General features: G+C 39.1%; 1 protein-coding gene across 4 annotated transcripts; it reads right to left on the reverse strand.

Annotated features, from left to right (window-relative positions):
• Window positions 1–1,400: 1,400 nt before the first annotated feature.
• Window positions 1,401–19,616, reverse strand: SLC17A2 (solute carrier family 17 member 2). Of its 4 annotated transcripts, none has more exons than XM_003363754.4 (12): window positions 19,261–19,616; window positions 14,866–14,976; window positions 13,384–13,595; window positions 11,270–11,503; window positions 11,097–11,184; window positions 8,994–9,080; window positions 7,479–7,597; window positions 7,195–7,356; window positions 6,571–6,703; window positions 6,334–6,481; window positions 5,203–5,293; window positions 1,401–3,757 (listed from the first exon to the last, which is right to left on the reverse strand). In XM_003363754.4, the coding sequence occupies exons 2-12, from the start codon at window positions 14,891–14,893 to the stop codon at window positions 3,623–3,625; spliced, it is 1,437 nt and encodes a 478-aa protein (XP_003363802.2). In that variant the 5' UTR covers window positions 14,894–14,976; window positions 19,261–19,616; the 3' UTR covers window positions 1,401–3,622. The 4 variants fall into 4 exon arrangements, with proteins under 4 accessions (XP_003363802.2, XP_014589717.1, XP_014589716.1 ...); XM_014734231.3 differs by having other exon boundaries at window positions 5,168–5,293; XM_014734230.3 differs by having other exon boundaries at window positions 18,995–19,340.
• Between the last annotated feature and the right edge of the window lie 8,284 nt (window positions 19,617–27,900).

The following is a 27,900-nucleotide window of genomic DNA, read 5'->3' on the forward strand; positions in this document are numbered from 1 at the left end:
GATAAATGGACTAAGAGAAGTCCTTCTTTAAGCCTCAATGTTTTTCATAATTAAATAAAAATAAATGAACTAAGTATTCAAGACAAAATTTGTAAGAAGTAAAACAAACGGAAATAGGATGTAAGAGTGATAAAAGATAAAGCTAATAGATTATAAAATAAAAAGACAAGCTATCTTTAAAATAAATAAATCACTAAGTGGTCTAATGAAGAAGCAGAAAGCAAGCACACGTATCATGTTGGAAATACAAAAGAAGCTCAAACCTCAGATCCAGAAAAAAATGAATAGATCACAAAAAGATAATTCGATAAAACATTTGAATATTTTGCAAATATATTTTAAATTGTGTATAAAATAGATGATCCTCAAAGGTAACATAAAATGTCAAACTTGATGGAAGAAAATATAGAACCCCTTAAGAGGTCCATAATCATGAAGGAAATTGAGAAAGTTATTAAAGAACTCGCCTCAAAATGGCTTCAAGCTTACATAATTTTACAAATCAATGCTTTCAAAACTTCAGAAAATAATAACAATAATACAATTTCCATTCTAGTTAAGTTTTTTTCAGAGTATTGGAGAACAAGGAAAGTTTCCCTTTCTTTTTTTGAAATCAACGTGAGCCTCATATCCAGACGTGACACATATACATACAGAGCCAATATCATATGTCAACACAGCAGCCAAAGTCTCAAATAAACTATTAGTGAATCAAATCCTGTGGTATATCGAAAGAATACTCAAGTAAAAGTTTGCTCAACATTCAGAATATATTAATATAATTCATAATATTTAACAGTCGAACGAGAAGAAGCATAACATCTCATTGTTAGATGTCAATAATCTATTTGAGAAAAGTCGATGAATTCACGTGACTGTTAATGTCAGAAACGAATTTTAGAAAAGAATTGTTAATATTAGAAACAATTCTCTAGGGATGGAGGAGATGGGTTAGGATGCTTCCTACCAGCTCACAATCGCATCTGTTCTGAAGCCATTAGGAAACATGAACGGTAACTGTTCGGCAAACCACCAAATGGGGAAAGATAACTTGAGTCTTTGACAAACTGACGTTATGTGTCAGGAGTCAATCATAGCCGCTGCTCAGAAAGCCTGGACATGCTTGGCCATTGTTCTTTCCTCCAATGGCAATGGATGCTTCCAGGGACGTGGTTTCTCGGGAAGTTCGAGCTCAAGTATTTTGCTGTTTGGGAACTTAGACTTTGATCCAAAAACTGACAATATACATTATCCTGCTGCCTTCCCTCCTGCTCTGATGCTAAAGGGCCCAGCAAAGGAGGAGGGAGAGGACCAGGAAAATCATGAAAGTAGAGACCACGGCACCTTGCCAGCTGTTCCATTTGTCAACCTAAGCCAAACAGAGAAGAGAAACTTTGAAATGGATGAAACACTGAATTTATTTTAAGTAAATGTTTTACTTTTTACATACATAAAAGAGTACAAATCATAAATGCGTTCTTTTCACAAAGTAAAAACACCCATGCAATTAGCACCCGAGTCAAGTAATAAAGATATTATCAGCATGGCAGAAGCCTCCTTTCAGCTCCCCCTGTCCAGTCACTGCTTCCATCTCTACCCAAGAGGAAGCCCTGACTTGATTTTTAACAGGATAGATTAGTTTTTCTATTTTGAAAAACTCTATTTAAACTTTTAAAAGAAGCTTTTGTCTTCTTTCACTTAACACTTTGTTTACGAGATCCATCCATGATGCTGTGTATTGTGGTCTGTTTATTCTCATTGCTGTATGAATAAGCCATAATTTACTTACTAGTTCTTTCCTTGACAATTTGTTTCCTGTTGGGCTGCTATAAATAGTGCTCCTATAAACATTGTTGTACATCTTTTTACAAATGTTTATGTGCATTTCTAAGTGAAATGTCTAAGTCATTGGAATGTCTACATGCAACTTTAGGAGATATTACTGAGCAGCTTTCCAAATTTTAATTGATGCCCACACCCATAGAGTGTGAGAGTTCTAGTTGCTCCACCCTTGCCAACATTTGTTGTTTTCCATCTTCTTTCATTTTATCTGTTTCATTAAGTATGTAGTAGCATTTCATTGCGGTTTTGATTTTCATTTCTCTAATATTTCGTGAAGCTGAGCACCTCTTTATACGCTTATAAAGCACTTAGAATTTCTCTTTTATGGTGTCTCTGTTCAAGTCATTTGCCCACTTTTCTATTGGGTTCGCTGCCTTTTTTCCTATATTTAACTTGTCCATTCATTATACCACCCCTCTTTTTGTCTTCTTTTTATTTTCTACAAACTCTCCTTTCTCTCTGCATTGTAAATACCCAGAAGGCAGAGCCAGAGTGTTCTCAGCTTGGCATCACCTCAAGGCCTGACAAAGGTATTTTCCTTAAAACACGTGCTTAAAAATACCTGTCGATTTGCATTAGGAGAGTCTCTTCATTTGCTAAATTAGCCCAAGGTTTTAGTCCCTGTGGTTCTCCTGGGCTCCTAAATATGGTGGGAATTTCTCCTCTGGAACAGTTGTTGGTAAAACCAAACTCAGCTCTGGGTGTGGAGAAAACCTAGAGGGTGTGTTTTAAGTGTTAGGAACCATAATTAATACCTGGTGGGGTTGATGATGTCTATTTGAGAATCTTGGAAAATAAGGAAAATATGAAGAAGGTCAAATGATCTTTCCCTACCCTGAAAAGAAACTGCTCTGGTATGTGGTATGCTGTCTTTCATCTTGCTATACCTTCAGTATTCTTCTCTCCCATATAAGTCATCATTTCATTGGAAAGCACCTCTATGGTCTCCCTCCAATTTTCACCATATGGTCCAAACCATCTCATTATCCCTTCTGGAAGTGCCCACATTGCCTCTGCTCACGTACATTCTCCTCAGAGTGCAAGCTTTCCAATTCTATCTTCTCTCTTCCCTGATGTCTAGTTAACCTTGTTCATTTCCTCTTGTCCTTGTCATTTCCTGGTCGTTAATCTTCTGGAATTTAGCCAGGAAAGTAAATACCTGTTTTGCCTGATGGAAATAATCCTAATTTAAATAATTTGAAAATGATCTACTTAATTTTAGTATGTGAATTTTAATAGAATTTAACCACATAAATAAACATCCACGTTTCACAATGTATAAAAACAATAAAAATGTTAGTTCTCTAGATTACAGCTTTAAACATCCTGTTCTGTGCTGAGCTGTAGAACACACAGTTACAGTTCCCAGCAGAGCTTCTCTGTGTCCGTAATCACCCCCATGAAGGTACTTATCAGTGATTATTTTCACATAGATTTTTATTCATCCAGTACTTTCCAAAGAGGAAAATTCAAAGGCAACAGGAATTGACGTTTCAAGTTTGTCCAGCAGTTGTCAACCCTGGCTGCATGTTAGAAACTCTGGGAAGTATCTAAAAAATTAGTGATATCTGGGCTCTCCTCTAGACCAACTCATTCAGAATCTCTGGGGAAGGGCCCATTCATCGCTATAGTTTAGAGACTCCCCAGGGAAATCTAACATACAACCAGAGTTGAGAACTGTGGAGTCTATGATGAAGAATATGAAAAAAGAATGACGATAAGTAAAAAATGTTGAAAAGTTTATAGTCAGTACTACATTTAAGTTTGTAACTCTGTATTCTCAGAGGCGGGTGATGGTCCTCTCTTTGGCCCAGTCTTGGATTTCTGCTTGTCCAAATGTGAGGTAAAAAACCAGGCCAAACATGTTGACAGCAGCAGACAGGAAAAAGACATTCCTCCATCCAGACACAGAATCCTGGAGGCAAAAAACAGAATTATCAGTCTCATAAGTTCCTTCTCTACCAGTTCTAGAAGTCTTCCATTTTGTGTATTGCAACATTTATCAACAATGTGCAATAGCTACTTATCTTAAATTATCAAAGAGGGTTTCATTAAACTGTTGGAACAAAATGAGTCTAAAATAAACATTGGGTTCTGGGTTGGGATGGATTTATCTTTAAACTAAAATAAATTAATCTATGCTAATATTTTCCTGGAAATTTGGATCTCAGTGTTTGTGAAAATATTACATTACTCATTTAAAATTATGCCTAAAATAACATCTTCAAGATCTCATTGTTGGATGCCAGCCCTGTGGCCTAGTGGTTAAGTTGGGCGTGCTCTGCTTCCATGGTCCAGGTTCAGTTCCCAGGCACGGACCTACATCGCTCGTCTGTGGCCATGCTGTGGCAGCGACTCACATACAAAATAGAGGAAGATTGGCACAGATGTCAGCTCAGAGTGAATCTTCCTCAAGTTAAAAAAAAGAGGAGGATTGGTAACAGATGTTAGCTCAGGGCGAATCTTCCTCAGCCAAAAAACAAAAGCTCTCAGTCTTGTGTTCTCTCTGTTTTGTTTTGTTTTGTTTTGTTTCTGGCTATTGCCATCAATCACAACAACCACTTAGAAAGATATTGCAATACAATGCAAATTATAGTTAGTCTGCCTATATGGTCCTCCTCACCAAGCCCTTGTAAGTCATAGTTCATTTCCGGCATTATAGTCATAGTGCGTTCCTAGCAATTTGGTGAAAAATTAACCTAGAAACTAGATCATACAAAGAGGTATTAAAACAAAACTTTTTCTGGTAAATTTACTTTTGCCATCTTTCCATCCCAGCTTGATTCTGCCTTTTCCTCTTCCCTACCAGCCCACACTCCCCACTGAGCAAGCCTCATGGCCCATGTTCTCTGCTCTGTCTCACAGCCATTCTCTTTTCACCCATGATTTAACCTCTCTTTAAACTGGCCTTAGGACAATTTTTGTTTCCATTTTGTGATTTTTTTTTTTAAATTAGAATTACTCTGAACAGACTCTCATAATCTTCCCCTTCTGCTCCTCTGTCTTCATCTCTTACCATTTCTTGACATGTGCCATTCACTCTGGTCATAACTAAGAACTGTTTCATGCTTTTATACCTCTAGAAAGTCTTATACGCTGTTTCCTCTGCCTGAACTGCTGATTTTCATCAACCTAACATCTATTCATATTTAGAAATTCAGCTTATATTTTTCTTTCCCTGGGAAACCTGACCCACCACACTCTGATTTAGAGTCCCCTGTGAGTAGAGTAATTGTGTTGACATTCACACTTGTTTTCCCCACCAGACCATACAGTCCTTGAGAGCAAAGGACCTATTGTGTGTCTCCAGTGCCTAAAACAATACCTGCCACTTGCAGATGGTCAATAAACAGGCCCAACCTGACTAATAAGGAATCCGGTGGTAGTGGAGGAGATGATTCCTGCGATGAGTCCAAATCCCCTTGAGATTCCCATGAGGAAACTTGCATATCTGTGGGGAGACGACATTATAGATGATTTAATATAGAAAGCTTCCCATAGCTTTTCAGAAACTCAACTTTTTTTTTTTTTTAAAGATTTTATTTTTTCCTTTTTCTCCCCAAAGCCCCCCGGTACGTAGTTGTATATTCTTCGTTGTGGGTCCTTCTAGTTGTGGCATGTGAGACGCTGCCTCAGCGTGGTCTGATGAGCAGTGCCATGTCCGCACCCAGGATTCGAACCAATGAAACACTGGGCCGCCTGCAGTGGAGCGCGTGAACTTAACCACTCAGCCACGGGGCCAGCCCCTCAGAAACTCAACTTTAATGCTGTTCAATCTAATGGCAAAGTCATTTTGCCCAATGAAGTTTTTCATTCACCTAAAGGCATTCAGGGCAATGTCTGTTTGCCAACCCCGAAATCACCCAGCTGTCCAGTCAACAACCAGGAAACAATTCAGTCTCCTGGGAGGCTAAGTTCCTACCCCAACTGCTCAACGTGGCAGGTAGCTTGTGCAGTGGGAAGGACAATAGACTCTGGACAAACTGCCTCGGTCCAAATCTTGGCTTTGCCGTTGTGTGACCTTAGGCATATCATTTAACCTTCTTGTGCCTCAGTCTTCTCCCCTATAAAGTAAGGATAACAATAGGGCCTGCCTCATGTAGTTGTAAGGATGAGATGTTTTGATATATGAGAAATCCTTTGGATAGGATGTGGCTCATGGGAAGTGCACACATATGAGATAGATACTATTATTGATACTCAGGGAGCTTTTCCAAAACACGTATTTGTGGGCCGTTTCCTGGAACACAGTCAAACCTCTGTGGGGAGTCTTGGGAAGCTCTTCATCTAAATGATTACTAGCCAAGATTGGGAACTGTTGTTCTAAATATATCTTAAGTCATGTCCACATACTGACATTTCTAGTTATTTTTCACTATTCTGCCATCATTTAGAGCATGTCAACAACATGAAGGAGTTACGAGAAGAAGACTGAGGCCTAACATCTTTGGAAGGGCCAAGAGGAGGGGAACAAACAAGTAAAGTTCTTACCTGGGGGCAACATCTAAGGTGTTGATGATGAACCCCGAGTCACACAGGTTGCTGGTCCCAGGAATAAGTATGAGCAAAATCATGGTTGTGATGTAACTGGAGGTCACGAAGGGTAGGGCCACAGCACATAGCGATGGAAGGAGAAGCCCTGGGCAATGAGGAGACGCCATCAGGAACCCTCTCAGACCATGCGTGGAAAAAGGGATTGGTTAACCGAGCCCATACGCCTATCCTTACCTAGGGATGAAAAGAGTTTTCGTACGTTGATTAATCTGAGAAGATTCCTAGACAGAAGGAAATCTGCCAACTGACCTCCTAGAATCGTACAGCTTGAGGCAGCAATAAAAGGCAGGGAGGAAAGAACCCCACTCTGAAGGAAGGAAATGTAGACAGTGAGTACAGAGGTGCATATAGCACCGAGGTTTATCAGTTGTACTGACCAACCATTAGCCCACCCTCCTGACATTCTGAGTTGTTCTAAGAAAATTAGCATCCTTTTCCACATGAGAAGAACACTGTTTAAGTTAAGAGGGCCAGCACTTGAATTACACCAGTCTCCAGAGAAAAGTAATACTAATTCCTAAGGGAAATTGAAGAATCAGCTAGTGTGGTAGTGTAGTATAGTGGTTAAGAACACAGATGCTGTAGCAGCTCTACCACTGAGTAGTTGTGTAATCCAGGGCAAGTCTATAGATCCCTATTCTATCCCTGTGCAATGGGAACCATTACTGTGCCTCTCTTAAGGTCACTGTGAGGGGTAAATTAGCAGTTATGTGAAAAGCCAGGATGTAGTAGGCAGCATAGAACTAATTCTCCTTATTGCCATTATCGTTTTCATAGAAGTATCAGAAGTATACTCACATCTCTGATGTTAACATGGAGCACAGAACTGATGTACGTCGGTAGGTATGATATGATTATGGTGCATAACCAGAAATGGCTGAAAAAACCCATGAAAATGGCCCAAAGTGGTAGGCATCTGACCATAGCCTTTATGGGGACAGATCGTCTAGGAGAACTGGGCTGAAAGGAAATATCTAGTCAACAGGGCTATTAGAACAGACCACAGGGTGCCTCTTCTGGGAGCCCCACACCCTGCCCTGGAGATCTCTGCATGGTCCACAAGTTGAAGGGAGGCACTGTACCTGTTGAGCCAGTGAAGACATAATGTATTCCTTTTCCTTGACACTTATGCATGGGTGATGCGTGGGGTCATCATAAATCACCGTGAACCAGAGGAGACAGCAGACACAGCCAATGATACCTGGGAAGCCAGGACCCAATTAGTTTTCAGGTAGATTGGTGTGCTGGGGGAAGGGAGTTTCCTCTGAAGTGGCATACCTCTCCCCCAAAACACACATATCAATTCAAGGTTATTCCACCATAAAGACCTAAATTTTCCCTCTTCTTTATTTCGATTTTTCTACAAATCTCCTTTTAGCTAAACCTCTCTAGATGCTACTTCTCAAACATAGAGTGCCGTTTGTCAATGTCAGAGCCCTCTGGAGATGGCACGAGCATGAATGTACCATTGCATAGCTGACTAATCACTCTTAAACTCCAATGGTTATAGTGTTATATGTTGTTAGCAGCAATTTCTTAATATACACACTACTGTCTTATTTTGTAAGATTTGAATAGTCAGGATTGAAGAAGAGAGTAGTCATACATACATGAAACAACTGCCATAAAATCAGTACGGCAAGGAAAAATTTCCAATGCATTTGCAAAAGACAGTGTTATTTGTATTCAAACGACTCATTCATTATGGATTTCCAGAAGAAATGTTTCTTGACAATACTTGATTAACATATATGAGCCAAAATGACCTGGGATTAGCATCATTAATGAGAAAGCCATCCAAGCCAGAACCATAATGAATGGAGCCATTTGGTTATAATAATAGAACAGAAACTCATCTCATTGCTGAGATTTGTATTTGAAGTTCAGTGTTAAAAGACTCTGGGGATTAATGTTCTTTAAATTCCCACTAATTACTGGATTCATCCATTCTTTTATTTATAAAGCTATAAGCCAGGAACTATGATAGTACCAAAGCGATAAAAAACATTACAGAATGAATTCCATGCCTTAAGCATTTTATAGTCTAGTGGAGCGGGAGAAGAAGAAATAAATAATTAAACACAATACAGCATAGAGAAGAAATATTGGCAGGCAGCGTAGGGAGCAGACAGGCCGAATCTGATGGGATAAGACCTTGGAAATCCCCATAGGGAGGGTGACATTTAAATTGAGCTTTATAAGTTTCACCTGGTAGAGAATAGGTTAAGAGCATCTTGGTAGAAATAAAAATTATAACGAAATATGAAGACACGTTTAAAGTATATTCCACCTACTTTCATATCTTAACCACATACAGCAACTAGACCTGGCATTTCAGATGTGGTGGTACAGATTCTGCAGAAGATGCCTGGGTAGAAGTGTAAGGTTCCACTCCTCATATCTCAGAAGTCAGCTCCATGCATACTGTCATCTCCTAGACTAGAGTAAGAAAACTCCCAGTCCTCAACACTCTTCACTGTTTTCCATTAACAAAAGAAATTTTCCCCCATATGAGAAGAACGTGGATGATGGGTAATGCAGGCATCAAAACGAGTGCCTGGAAATGGAGGCATTATGATTAAGAGAAAGTGACTCACCAAAGATGTAGAAGATAAAAGGCCAGCCCAAGGCCTGTGAGATTAGTCCCCCCACACAGAGGATGATGAAGGACCCGAATGCTGCCCCTGAAAAGAAGAGAGGGAAAAGACACTCAGGAAAATAGCAAAGGCTGAGACTGAGTGGCCTCCCTGGACATTGTCCCAACAGTGAGGTGGCAGACTCAGACTCACTGGGTGACAAGAGTCTTTCTTCCTACTCACAGACCTCCCCCAATAAAGTCATGGGAAGTAATTAGAATTAATAATAATGATATGCCTCCTGACACTTCAGTGGCTTCTTAACAGCAATGTAACCAAACACAAATGACTTAGTTTATCATAGAAACTGTCTGCAACCACAGCCCACCTGTATTTCTTTAGAATTAGAGTTACATTCTGGCAGGGTGCAATCAAAGGTTGATGACAGAAAAGGAAAGACTTACAAAAGTTAATAAGATACAGTCCTTGCTCTCAAGGAAATTTCAGTGCAGTTGGAGAGAAAAATGTGAACAAAATTCACTATTACAGGTGTAAAACAATGTAGACCTTGGAGTCTGAATATATTTTACAGAGACCCAGAACAAGAAATGCATTTTACTTGGCAACAAAATGCATATACCAATATACACACATACATACACACTCCTCAAACAAGTTTCAAATTTCAATACTTAGCCTTACCATGTGCAATGTGCTCCAACATTTTCTATTCTATTCTATTCACTTTCATTTTTAAATACTGGTTTTGACCCACTAAATTGATTTTATGACCCCCTCAATGGGTCCCAATCTACAATTTGAAAAAAAAAAAAAGGATGTGGAATATAAATATGATAATACAACTACAATGTGCTATGAAAGTAACATGAGGGGAAAATTAAAGCTAATGATAAGATTTATGAATTGTTTACATAAGCTAAGCAGTAGGATGGATGGAATTTTGGTAAAAGAAACTGGGAGCAGAGGACTTTCCAGGAAAATGAGCCAGTCGAAATAGAGCCAGAGAGAAATTAAGTGCAGATTGTATATGGTGTGACCTAAGCCTTTCTTACAAAGGGATGTTGAGTGAAAAAAGCAGGTTGGGACCATATGGCAGAGCATCTTTATATCCATGCGGTAAGAAGGTCAGTCTTTACCTGAAATCGTGGAGGACAATGTTGAAGGTCCCCAAGCAGGTGAGCAAAAATGCCCCATCTGTGCTTTAGGGAAATAACTTGGCTTTGATGGGAAGAGAAGGTTGGAGAAAATAAAGCTGGAGAAGAGAGAAGGCCAAAAGGAGAGAGCATTTGTAGATAGAGGAGATGGTGACAACCGCAATTGAAGGAGCCAGAACACAAGAGGGTTGCTTTGAAGTAAAAATCTGCAGGATGCAGCCATGCATTGGACCTAGGAGTGTGGGCTTGATGGAACCTCAGTTCTGTTCTTCAAGGATACACTCTCAGGGCTACCAGATGCAGCAAATAGCAATGATCAAGTTGTCAAGTCCTTAGTATAATCACAGACTATGGAGAGGCAGTCCAGTATGGTGTTTGAGAGTATACACCCTGGGATCCAACTCAAATCTCAGTTCTACCACATGCTGGTATTTGTATTTGGGCAAATTACTTAATTTCTGCATAAATTAATTCCCTCCTTTGTAAAATGAGAGTTAAAAATAGTACTTATATGAGAAGGTTGTGAGGATTAGCTCTGAATAGTAAAGAGCTCAGAATAAAGTGGGCTCTTTAAACTCTGCTTTCCAGCCTGATTTCTCACCCCACGACTCTGAATTCTAATAGATTTAATTTCCACCTGCATATCTTTCCTAAAATGGTGTTTATACAGTTTACTTGACCTTTTTCCATTCATGCAAATTCTTAAAGTTCTAAACTTTTTCCTACAATGCTTTTCTGACTACCTAGCTCACAATGATCTTTTCTGCTTCTGAGCCTCAGTGGCTTTCCAGCACAGACGTAGCTTTCTTATTTGTTATGTAACTGTCTTACATAGTTGAATTTTTTGGAAGTACTTTTCTCCATCTTCCCCAAGTCATCCCATGCATAGAAGGAAAGATGTGGTGGGGGAAGCCGATTACAAAGCTGTGATCCGTATTTGCATTCTTACCTGAACCCGCAATGCTGGTGAGCTTGCTTCGTTCAAGTGGGGGAGCCCATTTTGCCCAAATTGTAAACTGACCTGTCCATGCCATTCCCTAAAATGAAAATCATTAAGATCTTTGATCTCTAGTAGAATTCAGGCATCTGCATTCCACTCAGAATGAGAAAGTATCTGGATACCTGGGCCATGCCCTGGACTGTCCGAGTCACAATGACCAAAATCACTCCGAAGTCAGCAGCCAGTGGTGTAAAGAGGGTGAGAAGGGAGGAAGTCAGCAAACCAGCACCAAGCATCTGTTTTGCTCCAAAAATTCCTGCTAAATATCCACTTGGAATCAGAGTCAGTATTATCCCATAGCTGATGGAGCTAAAGATGATACCCTGAGTCTCTGGGCTCCATTCATATACAGAGGCCTAGGGAAAAAGAAAAGGAAAATTCTTTGCTAAGAAGTTCTTTTATAAAAGTCTACTTTACAGCCAGAGCTGCTTGGCGTTGGTGAGACCTTACTATAAAATATCGATTTTGGTTTTCTTCTATTTTTTTTTACCTGAGTTAAATACAGTAGTTCCCCTTTATCCATGGGGGGAGATGTTCCAAGACGCCGTGGATGCCTGAAACCATGGATAGTACTGAACCCTATATATATTACGTTTTTTCCCATCCCTATATATTTGAAGTGCAACAGCAAAACTAGTATGAATTTCTTTTTCCTTCTTCACAATTTCTTGGATAGAAGATTCCTTCCTATGGTAGATTCAGCAACCTCAGTATATGATTTTTTTCTTTCCTTATTAAGTCGAGAACTTTTCCCTTGTCACATAAAGGAAGCACTTCACCACTGCTCTTTGGCATATCCTAATTGCCAACATCACTATTCTTGCACTTTAGGGCCAGTATTAAATAAAACAAGGATTACTTGAACACAAGCACTGTGATACCAGACCATCTTGATAACCGAGACAGCTACTAAGTGACCAAGAGGAGGGTAGCGTATACAGTGTGGATACACTGGACAAAGGGATGATTCACGGCCTGGGTGGGATGGAACAGGATGGTGGGAGATTTCATTATGCTACTCAGATAGCACACAACTTAAAACTTATGAACTATTTATTTCTGGAATTTTCCATTTAATATTTAAGACCACAGTTGACTGTGGGTAACTGAAACCATGGGAAAGCAAAACCACTGATCCGGGGGACTACTGCATTCCACCTTTCCAAACAAACAATCAATTATACCCCTAATTTGCTTCTCTCAGAGGGAGAAAAAAACAGAGGAAATAAAGAAGAAAAGAGATAAAGAAATGATTATACAGATGGATGATAGTAAAATATAAACGAAAAGAGCCGTTGAGAGATATTGCATGTGTGAAAGAGCTTCCTTTAACTGTTTTGCTTCTGGTAAAAGTTGGGTGACATGTCAACTCATTTCAAAGAATAAGAAAAACACAAATATGCTGAACAGTCATCAAAATCACTTTCTAAGATCAAGTTTAGGAATTATGGTCTGCCTGGCAGAGCTGACATCCTGAAATACATATGACACATTAATAAGATCATATTCTTCTTCTAATGTAACCCAATAAATAATTTTTGGTAGCCCACTAGATATATAGCATCATGCTATAGAATGAAGTACAGAGGAAAAAAAATAAGATATGAAATATTTTATCCACTCAAAATAACTATAAATAATGCATGATGTATGATTCATGTCAGATGTCAAGTTTGAGGATAAACATCATTAAAATATAGACATTGAGAAGAGGAAAGAACAATTTGGGAGGGTCCCAGGAAGGAAGGAGTACTAGAACCATCCTTTGAAGAATGACTATGATTTGTATAAAGAGAAATAGGAAAATTCATTCTTATTGAAGAAAACAGCAAAAGTGGACTTGTAGCATTTGGAATGATATTGAATGATCAGAATCTAACCAGCACTCTGATTTACTCAGAACAAAGACCTCCTGGGCCATTGGTAGCAGGTATGAGTATGCTGCGAAATGGGACCAGATTCTGGAGGAACACAGCAAGTCGAGAAAGGAGTTTGGCAACTTGAAGTTACCCCAGATTTTTGAGTACAGCAGTGTGAATGTATAGAATGAACAATGGAAGAAAGACTGGAGGCAGGAGGGCATTTGAAGTAAGCTGTGTCCAAGATAATAAAATCATGAAATACGAGGATGACATTAGAAACGTAGAGTAAATGATAGATAGTTTAAAAGAAAAATTTTTAAATAGGGTATAATCATGATTCTCATACAAATATAAAGTGAACATGTGATACTTACCCCTGTATTAAATTTCTTGAAGGATCTGCTGGGGTTATTAAGGGTTTCTGCAAGAGGTTCTTCTGTGGAGACATTGGATAGACCATGATGCTGAGTGCTATTCACCATTGCAATGATTGCAATGCTTAGACTCACACGCTGTGTTATCATGGTGAAGTTTGAGAAATGCATGATGAGAGCCAGTCCATAGCGCAATGAACAGAAATCTGGACCTAGAGAATAACACAGAAGTATGCAGTGAGTATCCTGGACTGAAATTGCTTTATTTCTATTTTTCCCATGGCTAAATCTGAAAAAACTTCAGATAATCTCATGCAGTCCCACTGTCTTTTTTCATGAAAATAATCACAACTACCACCCTCCTTTGTCATATTCTTTAGTTTGCTTCAAGACAGTAAATCTGGAATCTTACAATCAAGTACAGAAAATATGGCCTCTTTTCAGAGGTGCGAGAAGCAGATGATAAATACAGGAGAACCTAAATGAAGGCATCTACGTCATAGTGCTTCAAAATAAAGCGAATGGGGAAGATGGTGGCAGAGCCAGCCACAAAACCCAAGTCTCCCACCTGTAAGTCAATGGTCTCAACTGTTTTGCGTATTCGTTTACCATAAAGCTTGAAACTTTATACTTAGAGAGCTGCCTTTGAATTAAGCTAATCCAACATCTAAGGATTCTCTTTTAAAATAGCTGAGAGACAGTGTGTAAATGAGCACTTCCACTAACGCCTTAGTGTAAGGTTTACCTGGAAATGTTTTTGTTGTGTGTCACTAGGCCCTGCCTTCACATACCTTCAGCTTTCCAAAAAATTAATATGGACAATCATTTTTATTGAGTGTGTTGGTGATATGGTGCTGGAGAAGTGTTCAGTATGTCACAAGAGTAACACATTTTTTTTAAAAAGTCCCCACGAAGTGGAACAATGGACTAATATTGAAAGAATTCCCATGTGAATAATGGATTCAATTTTTTCCTGCATATTTGGAGAACTGGGACTACAGAGAAACAGAGAGAGAACCTATGCAGAAAGAGAGAAAAATATAATGGAGAAATAATTTTTAATGGCCGAATAGGCACAGGGATAGGATTAGTTGCTTGCAAGATAATTAGTTCCATCTTACTGGAGGTTTTCAAGCTCAGGGGAAAGAGCCAGCTACTTGGCAAGGATATTATAGCAGGAATTCATGCATGGGTTGAGGTTTGTTTAAAATGACCTTTTCAAGACTCTTTCCATTCCTTATGTCCCAGGGTTTATTGATCATTTGGCTTAATTTCTGATAGATAACTCAGTGGGGGTCCCTAATGAAAAAGCAGCAGGCAACAGGATGAGGCGCTGGAGTTGGTTCCATATTATACTGAGTCTCAACAACAGGGCGACATGGTAGAAAAAGGAGGAGAGGAGAGCAAGGATGTGTAAAGAACACTGGAAATAAGCTTCCACTCTTCCTCAAGGTAGCCTGCAAACAAGAGAGACAGCTTTACCTTTCCTGGTGGAAGGCTTCTCGTCCATTTGGCTTCTCTGGGAAAGAGTACCACACTTTGTGGTGGAGTTTCCCTCTGCCCTGAATCTCTTTTACGACGACCGGCTTTTATCTATGGGGAGACCAACAATCCAAAACATGAGACACAAATAATTTTCTCGTGTTAATGTTGCCTTCTCTCAGCATCAATAAAAGTTTTGATCCAACACAGCTGTAGGATTTACATCTTACAGTACACTTCTTTAATGCTATGCTTAGGGAAACCTAGATTTTTATAAGAAAATCTGGCTGTAAGTCTCAGCTACATGACTGAGAGCTAGTGATTTAAATTCTCTAACCATCCATTTCCTCATCTGTCCAACAAAAATAAGTCTCTTTCTGAGTGGTGCTGCAAGAATGAAATGAGAACATTGCAAACCACAGAGAACCATGCACAAGTAAGGAGTATTATGGCTCGAGGCAGGTCAGAAGAGAGGAAAGCTAAATTAACCTCAAGAGCTGAGGAGAAAAGTTCCAAGGCAGCCCTTTCTTTCATTCTGACCATATTTCTGTCCCTCTGTACAACCAGAACAACGTTCGATAGTGTCTTCTTTGAATGTGAAGGGCGACATTGCCTATCACTTATATGTATTACATTTAAAGATTTAAAATACTTATTCTTGTCTTTGTTTCGCTTAAGTTGGACACTTTATTGGACTGAAAAGGTCTTCAAATCACCTGTAAAATCATGTTGAATGGTTGCTTCCTACTACAATTTTGAATAAATTCAGCTACGTTGACAGGTAAAGAGAATTCGTGACTCCAAAGTGGACATTTTGATACTTGTACACCAGTCAAACTCTCTTTTAGGATACATACACTTATTTGAGGAATAATACTCATCCTAAGAATATTGACAATTTTGCAGCCATTCCTAAACTAAAGCATCCACAACTTTACAAATGTATGTATCATGCTTATGTTTCATCATTTAAAGCTTTGCATTCTTTCTGCACATAAATTTAACAAGACTTATCTGCACCCTTAAGGATGTTCACAATCTATGACCTTAAGAGGGAGGATTGTAAGGAAAGATACAGATGAAGAATTCTGTCAAAAAATATTCTTTGCAGTATTAGTTATTACAGCATAATATTTGAGACAAATTAACCAAACAATAAGGGTTTAGTGAGTCATTTTTAATAGATGCTTATGATGGACTTTATGAAAATAATGTTTTCAAAGATGTTGAGTAACATTAAGGAAATGCTTGTACTCTAGTATACAAAGCAGGCACTATGCCTGTATTGATACACGCACATCCACAGAGAGAGAAACAGATTCACATAAGCGCCAGCCATGGCTATTTCTGGGTTACAGAACATGGTGGCCATATTATTCTTTATGATTTTCCATATTTACCAAGTGATTTTTTTATAATAAGTAGATACTCATTTTATACCCAGAAGAAGCTACATGTCTTTGAGAGAATAATAATTAGGCTTTATTAGCATAGTCAGAATAGCTTTCTGCTTGTCAAATATCTCTAGAATTCTGAGAATAAGATCTCCCCATCTAAGTTTTGAAATTTTCTTCTTTGATTACAACGGACCAAAATAGATGCCCAACTGCTAACAAGAGAAGTTCAGAACCAGGAAACATGTTGGCTTTGCTCTACCTTGAAAGACTTTCAAGTCTTGCTAACAACTGGATGATGTCAGGAGTTCAGCTCTGCGCTCTACACTCAGATCTTAGCTGAAGCAGACTGGAATAGACACCTAGTCGACCCAGAGTTTGGACCATTTTCTATTAGATTTCCCTCGTTAAGATCTCAAGACTTGGCTGAAGGCAACTTTTTGACTGTACATGCAGCTACAAGGAGCTCTACTCCACTTAAAGCTTTCCCACCAAGCTCTCCAATAAATCATACCAACTCTGAACTCTAGAGCTGAAAGAGACTCAGAGATCTTCTGGCCCAACTGTTCATTTTATTGATGAGAAAACTGGTGTGCTGAAAGTTTGAAAAACTGTCTCAGTCACTGAGTTTTCTGAGCCGGCCCGGGTCTCCCAATGCCCAGATCGCTGCTTTTTCTATGTGTTGCTACTGTGTCCCCTTTATGTTCATATCTTAAACACAAGCTTAAAACACAATAGAGTAGCTTCACTTGGAATCATTCCAGATGGGAACTTATATGATTTCAAATTAAATTTTAGTCATTTATTCCAGAAGGAAATTTGATGATGAAAATACTTTCAAGTTGAGCTTTGAACATCGTGAAAAATAAAAACAACTACTTATTCTTGTTCTTTTGGTTAATAAAATTATATCATAATCCTATTACTTTAGTTGCCATTCCCATTCCATTCAATCCCTTTCTTAGCTTTCATGGTTTCAAATGCTACTTCGAAGTTTGTCTCAATAGCTAATTTCAGTTGTTAATTTCCCTGTTTCCTTTGCATGAGACAAATACAGATGTCAGGTGGACATCCTGAACAATTCAAAACTAGGGTCTTTCTGTGATGTAGTGTTGGAAACTATTTTTAAAAAATAATCACAGAAGCATATGAAATTATGAGGTCTAAACACTGGCATGATTGATAAGCACTTAGAGTTAGTGTAATGAGACTTAGCCCAATTGTAAACAGTTTCAAGGACTTTCCCACTCAGGAGTGACACTTCTAACAAACCGTGAATCCTAGTGCTAAAGCTGTAAGTAGACATAGAAAAGTTGAATTGAAATTAAGTTAAAGGAAAATTCTATATTTTAAAAATAATTTTATGACAATATAGAGTTGCATTTGATATAAAATTAATAATATAGACATATAGTTTATGTATAAACAAAAGAATAGTTTTTTCCTATTCTTTTAAGTCTAGAACTCCTGATTTTGTTATAATTGTCTTTCTATTGCTCTTGGATTTCCCCTAATATACAGCCTGTCTTGCATCACCTCTGTTAGCCCAGTCTCTTCGTTTACTCAGAGTAAATGTTACATGTGGTTGAAAGAGCATGAACCGGCAGTTCAAAGGGTATCCAGGGACCAAGTTCTTCTCTGCCATTCACAATTTGAATAAACCTCAGCAGGTTTCATAAGCTCCCAGAGCTTTAATTGTTTCATAGGAAAAATGAGGATAACATTACTTCACAGGACTGTTGTGAGTGAAACAAAGATATGAGACATGCCTTCTCAATGTAAAATATTATACATTGTAAAATGTCATTGGTATTCACAACAGCAAGAATAACAAACAATCACAAGATTCAGACTTGGGCCCTATCAGATTCATACCTACAGGCTTGCAGCAAATAAAATTCTTCTCTTTTTAAATGCTTTTGATTGGTTGTTAAATTGATTTTAAACTTTCCCTTATAAAAGCAGATTCTTCTGGACTAGAATCCACAAGATGGTTGCAGAAGGGATGTGTCTTGCTACATGCATCAGAGAACATGGGAAGAAGTCATTTCTTCCGTGTTAGTAAAACTGAGCCCCTCTTTGTCCCTTGCCTACCTTTCTGAAAGATTGAGAGCTCTGAACTATAATTGATTATTTCAGTAGATCATTTATGTCATACTGTCAATTCACTTATGAATTTAGTCATGAAAAAGAAAAAGAGTTCTGAGCATGAATAGTAGGCAATCCTCGAAGGCACGGTTATGCCAAAATTAAGGTGCAATTGGGGCACTACTTGTAGGGAACTCATGGCTTGGCCCATCAGGAGATATGTAGAAGTGACTGTGCACCTTTCCTCTAAGCGACAACCTCAGGCTATGTCTTCAAGGCCAATAAGAGCGCAACTGTGTCTTGGAATGGGGATTTTCTCCTGGCAGTTGGGAGAGGGCACCTACACTGAGTCTTTTCCCCTAGGGTTCCCCATCAGAGAAAGGGGCTAAGCATAATCTCTCTGGGCACCTTGCCTCAGCTGTACAACAAGGGCAACAAATTCTACAAGCATACAAGTTTTCTTGCCTTCAATCTTATTCATAACTTTGCCCATGCTCTCCTTTTCTGGAGAGTTTCAAATATATATAGAAATCTGAAAAGACTCATTAGTCACTGTCCCCAGACCCAAACCTTGTTAGTTCTGATCCAGTATTATATTCCACAGCCAAAGGCTGTCCAACCAGCGAGGTGTCACAGTTAATACTCACGGAATCCTCGGAGAAGTGGCCATCGTCCACAGTGTTCATTGGTACTGGCGGCCTCTCAAACCTTGCTCTAGGATCTTGACTGAATCGATTACTGTTTTTAGAAAGCCTCTTCTTCGTTTTGGAACCAGAAACTATTCCCAGATGGAGATCTTTAGGCTGCCGTTAATGTTTTTCCTCTGACTTCCCCTGAAACTGTCCCCTCCCTTTAAGGGATCTCCGATTAATTAGTAAATATCTTCTGACCCAAAAAGAAAAAAAGCACTTACCTTCACCATTAAACCAGTATTTTAACCCCTAGATGTTGAGGCTAAAAAGAGGGAGTTTCCATCCCTTCTTCCCTTTCAAATAAGACCTCTGAGTTTCACAAGGATAAATAACGAGCCGCGTGACAGTGAGACTGCATCAGGTTTGGCCCTACATTCTCCGAGCAGAGAGACTGAGTTTGGCTTTGCCGCTTAATTTTTAACTTAATTTTCAAGTTCTCACTGACAGAGTGAGTATCTCAAAAGATGACACCATGTTTTTCTGCTTTGAACTGTGCATACAAACGAAAAAGTCAACAAGCCTTTTTCCTGAAAAGAAGGCGGCACGGCGTGGAAGAAAGAGCAAGGCTCCTGGGATTGGAGAGATGAGGTCAAGCCCACTTTCACTTCCTAGTGTTTTCTGTGGCCTTAGACAACTCACACACCCTCTTTGAATTGGTTTCTACATTAGTGAAGCAAAGCTTATAATATTCAACTCATGGGGATATTGGGCAAATAAAATGAAATACTTAGGCTAAGTGGTAGTAGGTCCTCAGTAAATGAGAAGTTCCCATTAAAGAGTTCTGCTAAGTCAGCTAGCCCTTCCTTAAGAATTTGGTGCCCACAGCCTAGTGAATGTGAACTTCGGCTCCTCTGCTATCTTCCCACGGAGCTACCCTGGACCCTTCCTAATCCAGTCTCACTTGATTCCTAACTCTTGGATTTGTGTCCTATTTGTGATTCTTAAATTTTGGACTGTGGTTGCTGCTGGGTCTTCCCAGTTTGACTCTTTTGAGCCCCATAAAATGAGGTGGAGGCCTGTCCTCTCTGGCTTTATTAGCTTCAAACTGCCTTAGTTGAGTTTTCCTGTCCCCGTTAGTGTCATCATACTCCCCCAAACAGCCTATTGGACTCAGCACCTTAACTTAGGTACTTGGTCCTTCTATTAGTTTTCTATTTCTACTGTAATAAATGAACACGAACTTAGTGGCTTAAAACAATACATATTTATTCTTACAGTTCTGGAGGTCAGGAGTCTAAAATGAGTTTCACTGGGCCCAAAATCAAGGTGTTGGCAGGGCCACACTCTCTCTGGAGTTGTTAGGGGAGAATTCATTTCCACTTTTTCCAGTTTCTAGAGGTCATCCACATTCCTTAGCTTGTGGCTCCTTCCTCCGTCTTTAAAGGCAGTAGCATAACATCTTGAAATCATTTTCTCTCCCTCTGGCCTTCCCGCCTCCCTCTTTCTAAGGACCCTTACATTGGGCTCACTTGGACAATCCAGGATAGTCTTCCCATCTCAACATCCTTAACTTAATTACATATGTCAAGTCCCTTTTGCCATACAAGGTAACGTATTCACAGGTTCCAGGGGTTGGGATGTGGGAATCTGTGAGTGGCATTTTTCAGCCTACCATAGTCCACTTTTGAGGAGTGGAGGAGTAGCAGGGAGAATTGAAACAACAGTTCCTTCCTTCCTTTAATTGAAAACTCTGTGGCCAGTCCCATGGCTGAGTGATTAAGACTGCCCACTCTGCTTCGGTGGCCCAGGGTTTGCAGGTTTGGATCCTGGCCCTGGACCTACACAATGCCATCAAGCCATGGTGTGGCAGCATCCCACATAGAGGAACCAGAAGGACCTACAACTATGACACACAACTATGTACTGGGGCTTTGGGGAGAAAAAAAAAAAAGGAAAAAGAGGAAGATTGGTGACAGATGTTAGCTCAGGGCCAATCTCCTACCAAAAATAAATAAATAAATAAATAAACAAATAAAATCACATTTTTTTTTAAAACAAAGAAAGAAACTGGTTATTGACTCATTATAAAGTCACATAAAGTTATTATATGCCGGACCAGGCAATGAAAATAGTTAAAAATAGGACAAATGAGAACTTTTTTTTTACCTAGTCTGCCCAGAAGAAGTTGTGACATGTTCTAATTTTCGCAAAGGCACAGCGTGAGCTGCCGCCAGCAGCCCCGGCAGAAAAAGTAGCTGAGTGGATCCCCAAAATAGGAGTAAATACAATAAGGAAAGAGTGGTCACCAGTGTCCAATGCCAGAAGTTATTCAAACTATATTCCAGAAGCTGCTTATTTTGTTTAAATAGTATAATCCTATTGTTGGCTTTTGCAGGCTTCCTGAGAGGATCGTGTATATTTTGAGAATCTCTATATCTACAGTTCTTGGCACAGCATCTGACCTTTAGTTTGCTGAGCTATAGTTTAGTTTGGTATACATTACTTCATTGAATGAATGAATTCTTGTCACACACACCATTAAGAATCAAGATTTCTGTAGCTGGTCCAAACCCCTCACCCTCATCATGATTTTCACATAACAAACTATTGTTAAGTCAATTTCATGAGCTATACACTTAAAGAACAAGCATCTTTAACTTATTTAGAAACCTCAAGAGTAATGTAGCAGAAAAGATCAGAGACACTTAAAAAATTAGGTCTCTCTGGCCTGGCATTAATGGCTATTTCCAATCAGAGCAGTTCAATTGCCTTCTTTTTTGAGAGTTTACTATGTTCCAGACATGGTGCTAGCTTCTGAGAACATCAATTTGTTTAAGACCTGACCTATACCTCCACATAGTTCAGAGTCCACTGAGCGAGACTATACACAGACAACTAGGATGAAAGGTAATAAAAACAAACAATGCAAGCATGCACAGAGTACTAGGAGAGAGCAAATAAGGAGCCCTGCAAACACAGAGATGTCAGGGAAGGCTTCCGGGAGGAGGCGGGGCAGTGCTCAGTCTGCCTGGGTGGTGTGAATGAGTCAGTCACATAGGGGAGAGACTTTCCAGAAAGAGTAAAGCCATAGAGAGGTGGTGTGGGGAATTAGAATTATTCAACACAACTGGGGATTAAAGTTCAAAGGCATGAAGGGAATTTTGTGAACTGACCAGAAACATGATAAACATTTTAAAAAAAAATCAATTGCTTTTCCCAACAGTAGAAAGAACCAGCCAGCAATGGAAATAGAAAGAAGCTTTTAATGTGCACTAGGACCAAAAACTATAAAATTTGCAGGAATTATTTGGACAAAAAAATGTGACTCAAAGGAAGAAAACAATAAAATTTTATTAAAGGATATAAAACAAGATCTGGCTAAATGGAACTAGACGCTATATTATTGGGTGGGAAAACTTCATATTATAAAAATATTGATCCTTTCTGAATTAATAAACACATTCAGTGAAAACTCAACCAGAAGAAGGAAAAGTAGAAGGACAAACTGGAAATAGCCTAACTGCCATCGGTGAGAGATTAACTGCATATATTGTGATATAGCCTCATCATAGAAAATGAAGCAACAGTTTCAAAGAACGAGTTGCATCTATAGTTGGATGCTTTTGTATAATGTCATATAATTTTAAATGAATAAAGTAGATGTAGAGTACATAGAAAGAGATTCCACCTTTCCTAAATATTTGCCTAAGAAAAGCCTATATATGTGTATCTTTGGATGAGATTCTGCGAGCCAGACCTGGCTGTTAACTTTGGTTATTCAGTTTGGGTAACTGGTGAAGTGGTAAAAAAACTATGAAACTAAACAAAAGGTAACTACTTAACCCCTATATTTATAGCCTATGCCTGTAGAATTATGTGTGTATGAATATATGCATGTACATATTTGTCTATGTATGCATGTGTATATATGTGTACATGCATCTATGAATGTGCATACATGGATATACATACATACACATACACATATACATATATCGAGAGAAAGCGACAGAGTGAGCATAATATCTGCGATAATTAGCTCTGGGGAGAGCAATTGACTTTCTTCCTTAGGTTTTTCTGTATTGTTTAAAGTTTTACACAAAGAGCATTTATTTATTATGTAATCAGAAAAAGAAAAACCCCATTTTGATTTTAGGAAAAACCCAAAGCATCCAGATAAAAAATTCCGAGTCTGGGAATAGCGGGAAATCTAGGGGAAGAGTCAGCAAGACTAGGTCACAAGGCCTTTTATGTAATATTCAGGAGCATGAACTTTATCTTGTGGTTCCTGTACTTCCTCAACACAAATGTATGTGGACACAAAAATAGGAGTGCACAGCAGAGTGCTGAGGCCACAGGAAAAATACAAAACATTTTTCGGAAGTGCCAATTTTACACAACAATCTGGGGAATGAGTTTTTATTTGTTTTAAACAAATTCAGTCAAATGCAAAATTTGCATGAATTAAAAAGAAATAGAGACTTGAAAAAGACGCAAAAAAGAATCCATGTATATGCCAGGCTTTCTTATGTTGCACACCCAGATCCACTCTGTAGTTAAAGATAATCTAGTGGAAAAAAATAAAAAGTTACTGGTAATCATTAAAATGTTATAAGCAGGAGTGGGGTGTGATCAGATTTATCCTTTTAGAACGTTTAGTCTGATGGTTATTTCCGATGAAGGAAAATGAGGACATCCCTAATTGAAAAGTACTACTAAGTAAGAAACTCAGTGTGGGAATGATAGAATTAAACCCGACTTTTGTTTCCACACAGGAGGCAGATGCAGATAAGCAGTAATGAGAACAAAGCAAGGGCTGAACCACAGAAGCTTCATATTATAAGTCATTTCATTTCTCTAAGTGAACAATCATAGAACTTATTTAAAATCTGGCTGCAAAATGACACGGAAGTAGAAAGTCGGTAAATAGAGATGGCTCCAGATCAAGATCCCCAAGTCTTCGAGCAGTCACCAAAAGTTGCCTCAAGTTCACAAAGAAGATATTCCAAGGGGATTCTCCAAGGAAGTAAATACGAATTCTTTCTAAAAGATTTAGGCCACGAGAACTTTGCATGGGGTCTCTGCCTCTGAGCTGGTGTGCACCATCTGGAAAGAGCCGTGAGTGACTTTACCTAGATACCCGAGGCGAAAAGGAGGCTGAGGAACCTCTTGCTTACCTTTTCCCTAGTCTTGCATCCTAATCACAGCCCTCAAGATCTTAGGCCCTAGATGGCAGGAAGAGGCAAACAAGCACCGACTCCAGGCGAAGTGCACCAAGAAAAGAGCAGCCTTCTCTGGAATTTTGAGATAAAGAGAGACTCTTTGCAGATACCATGGAAAGACAACATATTACCTACAAAAGGAACAATTTTTCATCTAAACAACAGATGGGACAATGGAGGAACACATCCACAATTCAGTAGAATGCAGCAGGAGAGAGGCATAAACCACCTGTATTTGTCCTGCTCAGGATGAGCAGTGTACTTATGATTTGAGAAATCAGTGTCTTTGTTTGATTTCAAACAGTTCTCAACTATTATCTCATCAAATATTTCTACTCTGCTCTTTTGGATGGACCTATTAGAGGTATACAGAATCCTTTGTCTACCGTCTCTGACTCTTAATGGCATTTCTATATATTTTTCTTTGTTTTCAAAGTTTTTCTTTGTTTTTCTGTTCTGCATTCTGAGAAAATTCCTTAAAATTTTCTTCCACTGCCCTAAGACAGCACTTCTTAAATTTAATGTGCATATGAATTATCTCGGGAGCTTTTTTTTCCTGTCTCTATTTTTATTTTGTGTTGTTGTTGAAGTAACATTGGTTTATAACATAATATAAATTTCAGGTGTACAATGTTATATTTCAACTTCTGTATAGACTACATCATATTCACCACCAAAAGTCTAGTTGCCATCCGTCCCGGTACAAATGTGCCCCTTTACCCCTTTCGCCCTCCCTTCGCTCCCCTTCCCCTTTGGTAACCATTGGTCTGTTCTCTGTATCTATGTGTTTGTTTGTTGTTGTTGTTGTTTTATCTTCTACACAGGTAAGAATTCATATGGTAATTGTCTTTCTCCAGCTGACTGACTTTGCTTAGCATAATCCCTTCAAGGTCCATCCATGGTGTTGCAAACGGCAAGATTTCATCTCTTTTTACTGCTGAATAGTATTCTGTTGTGTATATATATATGTATATATGTGTATATATATATATATACACACATACCCCACCTCTTCTTTATCCAATTATCCACTGATGGGCATTTAGGTTGTTTCCAAATCTTGGCTATTGTGAATAATATAGCAATGAACATAGGGGTGCATATATCTTTTCAAATTAGTGTTTTCATGTTATTTGGATAAATACCCAGAAGTGGAATAGCTCGATCATATGATAGTTCTATTCTTAATGTTTAGAGGAACCTCCATACTGTTTCCCACAGTGTCTGCATTCCCACCAGCAGTGTACAAGCTTTCCCTTTTGGGGAACTTATTAAAGTGTTAAATTACCTCAGTGGCTCTGGGGTGGGCCTGAGGTTTCCTATTTCTACCAAACTTCCAGATGATGCCAATCGTGATGCTGTTGCCCATTCCTACTTTGTGTAGAAATGATCATGTAGTCTCTTCCACTATATTTAGTTTATAACTCATTCCAGGAATATATGTAGTCTAAAATTTACTTCAACAGTAAACTTTCTTCTTTCAATGTGCACGTTTTTTCTAATGTTTCTAAATTTTTTTAAATATTTGGCTTTTCTTGTTTAATTTCTACCTCTTTCAGTTTCATAATTTCCTGGTGTTTTTAGGTGGAAGTTAATCCTTAATTTATTTCCTTGAACATTCTAAACATAGTTATCTTTATCTGACTTTAAAATTATTTTCATTTAGAGTAAATTCATATTCCATTTGTTGAGTTTGATTGCTATCTTTTACGTTTATATTACTTCATAAATTTTGACATTTTGGTATGTGAACCAAATGTCAGTGTTTTTACTTGTCTCTCTCTCTCAGTCTGTCTCCTCTCTTCCCTCTCTCCCTCCCTCAGGGCTTACCTTACACTATCTAGGATTTTTTTGTATTGCTTTTACCTGCATTTTGGCATTCACATTCCAGAACCATGCCTGTCTTTCCCCAGCATTCCAGGTCTTCTGCCCTGTGATAATATTCCAGCCATCACAAATGTGGTCTCTGATCCTGTAGGCAGCTTGACTGAGGTACCAGTTGCCAGCCTTAGTCCATTTTTGCCTCCCTACCTCCTCAGGATTACATCTTACTAAGGGCCATGGCCCTGATGTCATTGGCCACCTGTCATTGGTCTGCAGCCTCTTTCATCATGGGATAGACTCTAAGATGGCCCCTGTGATTCCTGTCTCCTGATGTTCATGCCCTTGAGTGTGGGTGCAAACTGTGATTTGCTTCTAACCAATAGCATATGGCAAAGGCGATGGGATGTCATTTCCATGATTATACTCGATTATATTATATTGGCTCCATTTTGCTAACAGTTTTGCTCTCTGTGTCTCTCCTTTGCTGGCTTTGAGGAAGCAAGCGATTATATTAGGGAACTACAGACAGCCTCTAGGAGCTGGGGCAGCCTCCTAGAAACTTAAACCTTCAGTTCCATAGCTTCAAGAGACTGGATTTTGCCAATAACCTGAGGGAGCTTGGAAGTGGATATTTCCCCAGTCAAGCCTCTCTCTGATGAGACTTCAGATTCATCCAACACCTGAAGTGCATCCAGGCGAGACCCTGAAGCAGAGAACCCAGCTAAGCCATGCCTGAACTTCTAACCTACAGTCACTGGGTAAAAATAAATACGCATTGTTTCAAACCACTAACTTGCCAGTAATTTATTTTGAGTAGAAGAGTTGAATATCAGCCACACACTTCAAAGAGTGAGCCTGTCTTTGTTCCCATGTCCTTACATAGAGCACTCTTCCTCTCCGCTCTCTTACCCTGCAGGGGTCAAACGACTACCAGCTCCCGCTTCTGGGGCACAGTAGACTTGTGGACCCAGGCTCGTGAAAGCTTTGTGTTTCTTCTTACTTTCTAGCATACAGAGACATTTACATTGCTTTTAAGTTTTGCTAAGTTATTTTCCTTCTCTATTTATATTTTACCTTTGCTGCTTTATATTTGAAATAGAGGAGAATGAGTTTTATATTCATCTTGGCCAAAGTCTTTTTAAAAAAAATAAAACTAGTTTTATTGTTTTTCTATTTATAAAAGTAATAGATATCTTGCTTATTAGCTTCTGCCTTAAAACTACCATAGGAGTTTTAGTTCCTTGTAAGATGGATGAACATACTCCATGCTGTTTTTCCATCAACTTCAGCTACAAAACCTGGAAACGATGCACAGAACAGCTATTGAGGACTCTGAAATGTAAATAGTAGCAGGCAAAGAGGAGAAGAAGAAGAGAATTTGAAGTACCACTGAGCTGGGAGTGAGTTAGCCATTTATTTTTCTTCAGCATCCCCTGACCTGGACTCCAGGCAGCTCACAACCCAGAAGTGGGCACAGGGGCACAAAGAGAGATCCAGAAGAAGCCCTTTAGTTCTGGCTCAAGTACTGGGAAAGGGGTCTTCGAACACTCAGAAAGAGTGGGGGTAAGCCCACATATTTTTCTGTTCTCCATTCTTTCCCACCCCAGCCCTCAAGTAATCCCATAGCCAAGACCCTAAGTGAGGTCAACCTTCATCTCCTGTCAGGGGAACTGTGGTCTCAAAATGGTGTGGTAAATTCCCATTTCTTTTTTCTCTCTGTGCCCTGGACAAAGGTGCAGTCACAGGAAGAAAGCACCAGAGTGGAGTAAATAAAGTCCCAGCTTTCTGGCCAAAGGGATTCTCAAAGAGGAGCCCCAAGAAATTGAAAGTGCCAGGGAAATCTTGAAGAAGGAGGTGCTCAGGAAAGCAATCCCA

Source organism: Equus caballus, chromosome 20, assembly GCF_041296265.1.
Source record: "Equus caballus isolate H_3958 breed thoroughbred chromosome 20, TB-T2T, whole genome shotgun sequence".
NCBI classification, from domain to species: domain Eukaryota; kingdom Metazoa; phylum Chordata; class Mammalia; order Perissodactyla; family Equidae; genus Equus; species Equus caballus.

Excerpts from the sequence above, each read along its gene's own strand:
- SLC17A2 (XM_003363754.4), bottom strand. The coding sequence starts at position 14,893 with ATGGACGAGAAGCCTTCCACCAGGAAAG. Across the intron at positions 11,504-13,383 it reads TCAAGAAATTTAATACAGGG|GCCTCTGTATATGAATGGAG; the intron begins GTAAGTATCACA and ends CTTTTTCCCTAG. Across the intron at positions 6,482-6,570 it reads AAAACTCTTTTCATCCCTAG|GGCTTCTCCTTCCATCGCTA; the intron begins GTAAGGATAGGC and ends CTCATTGCCCAG.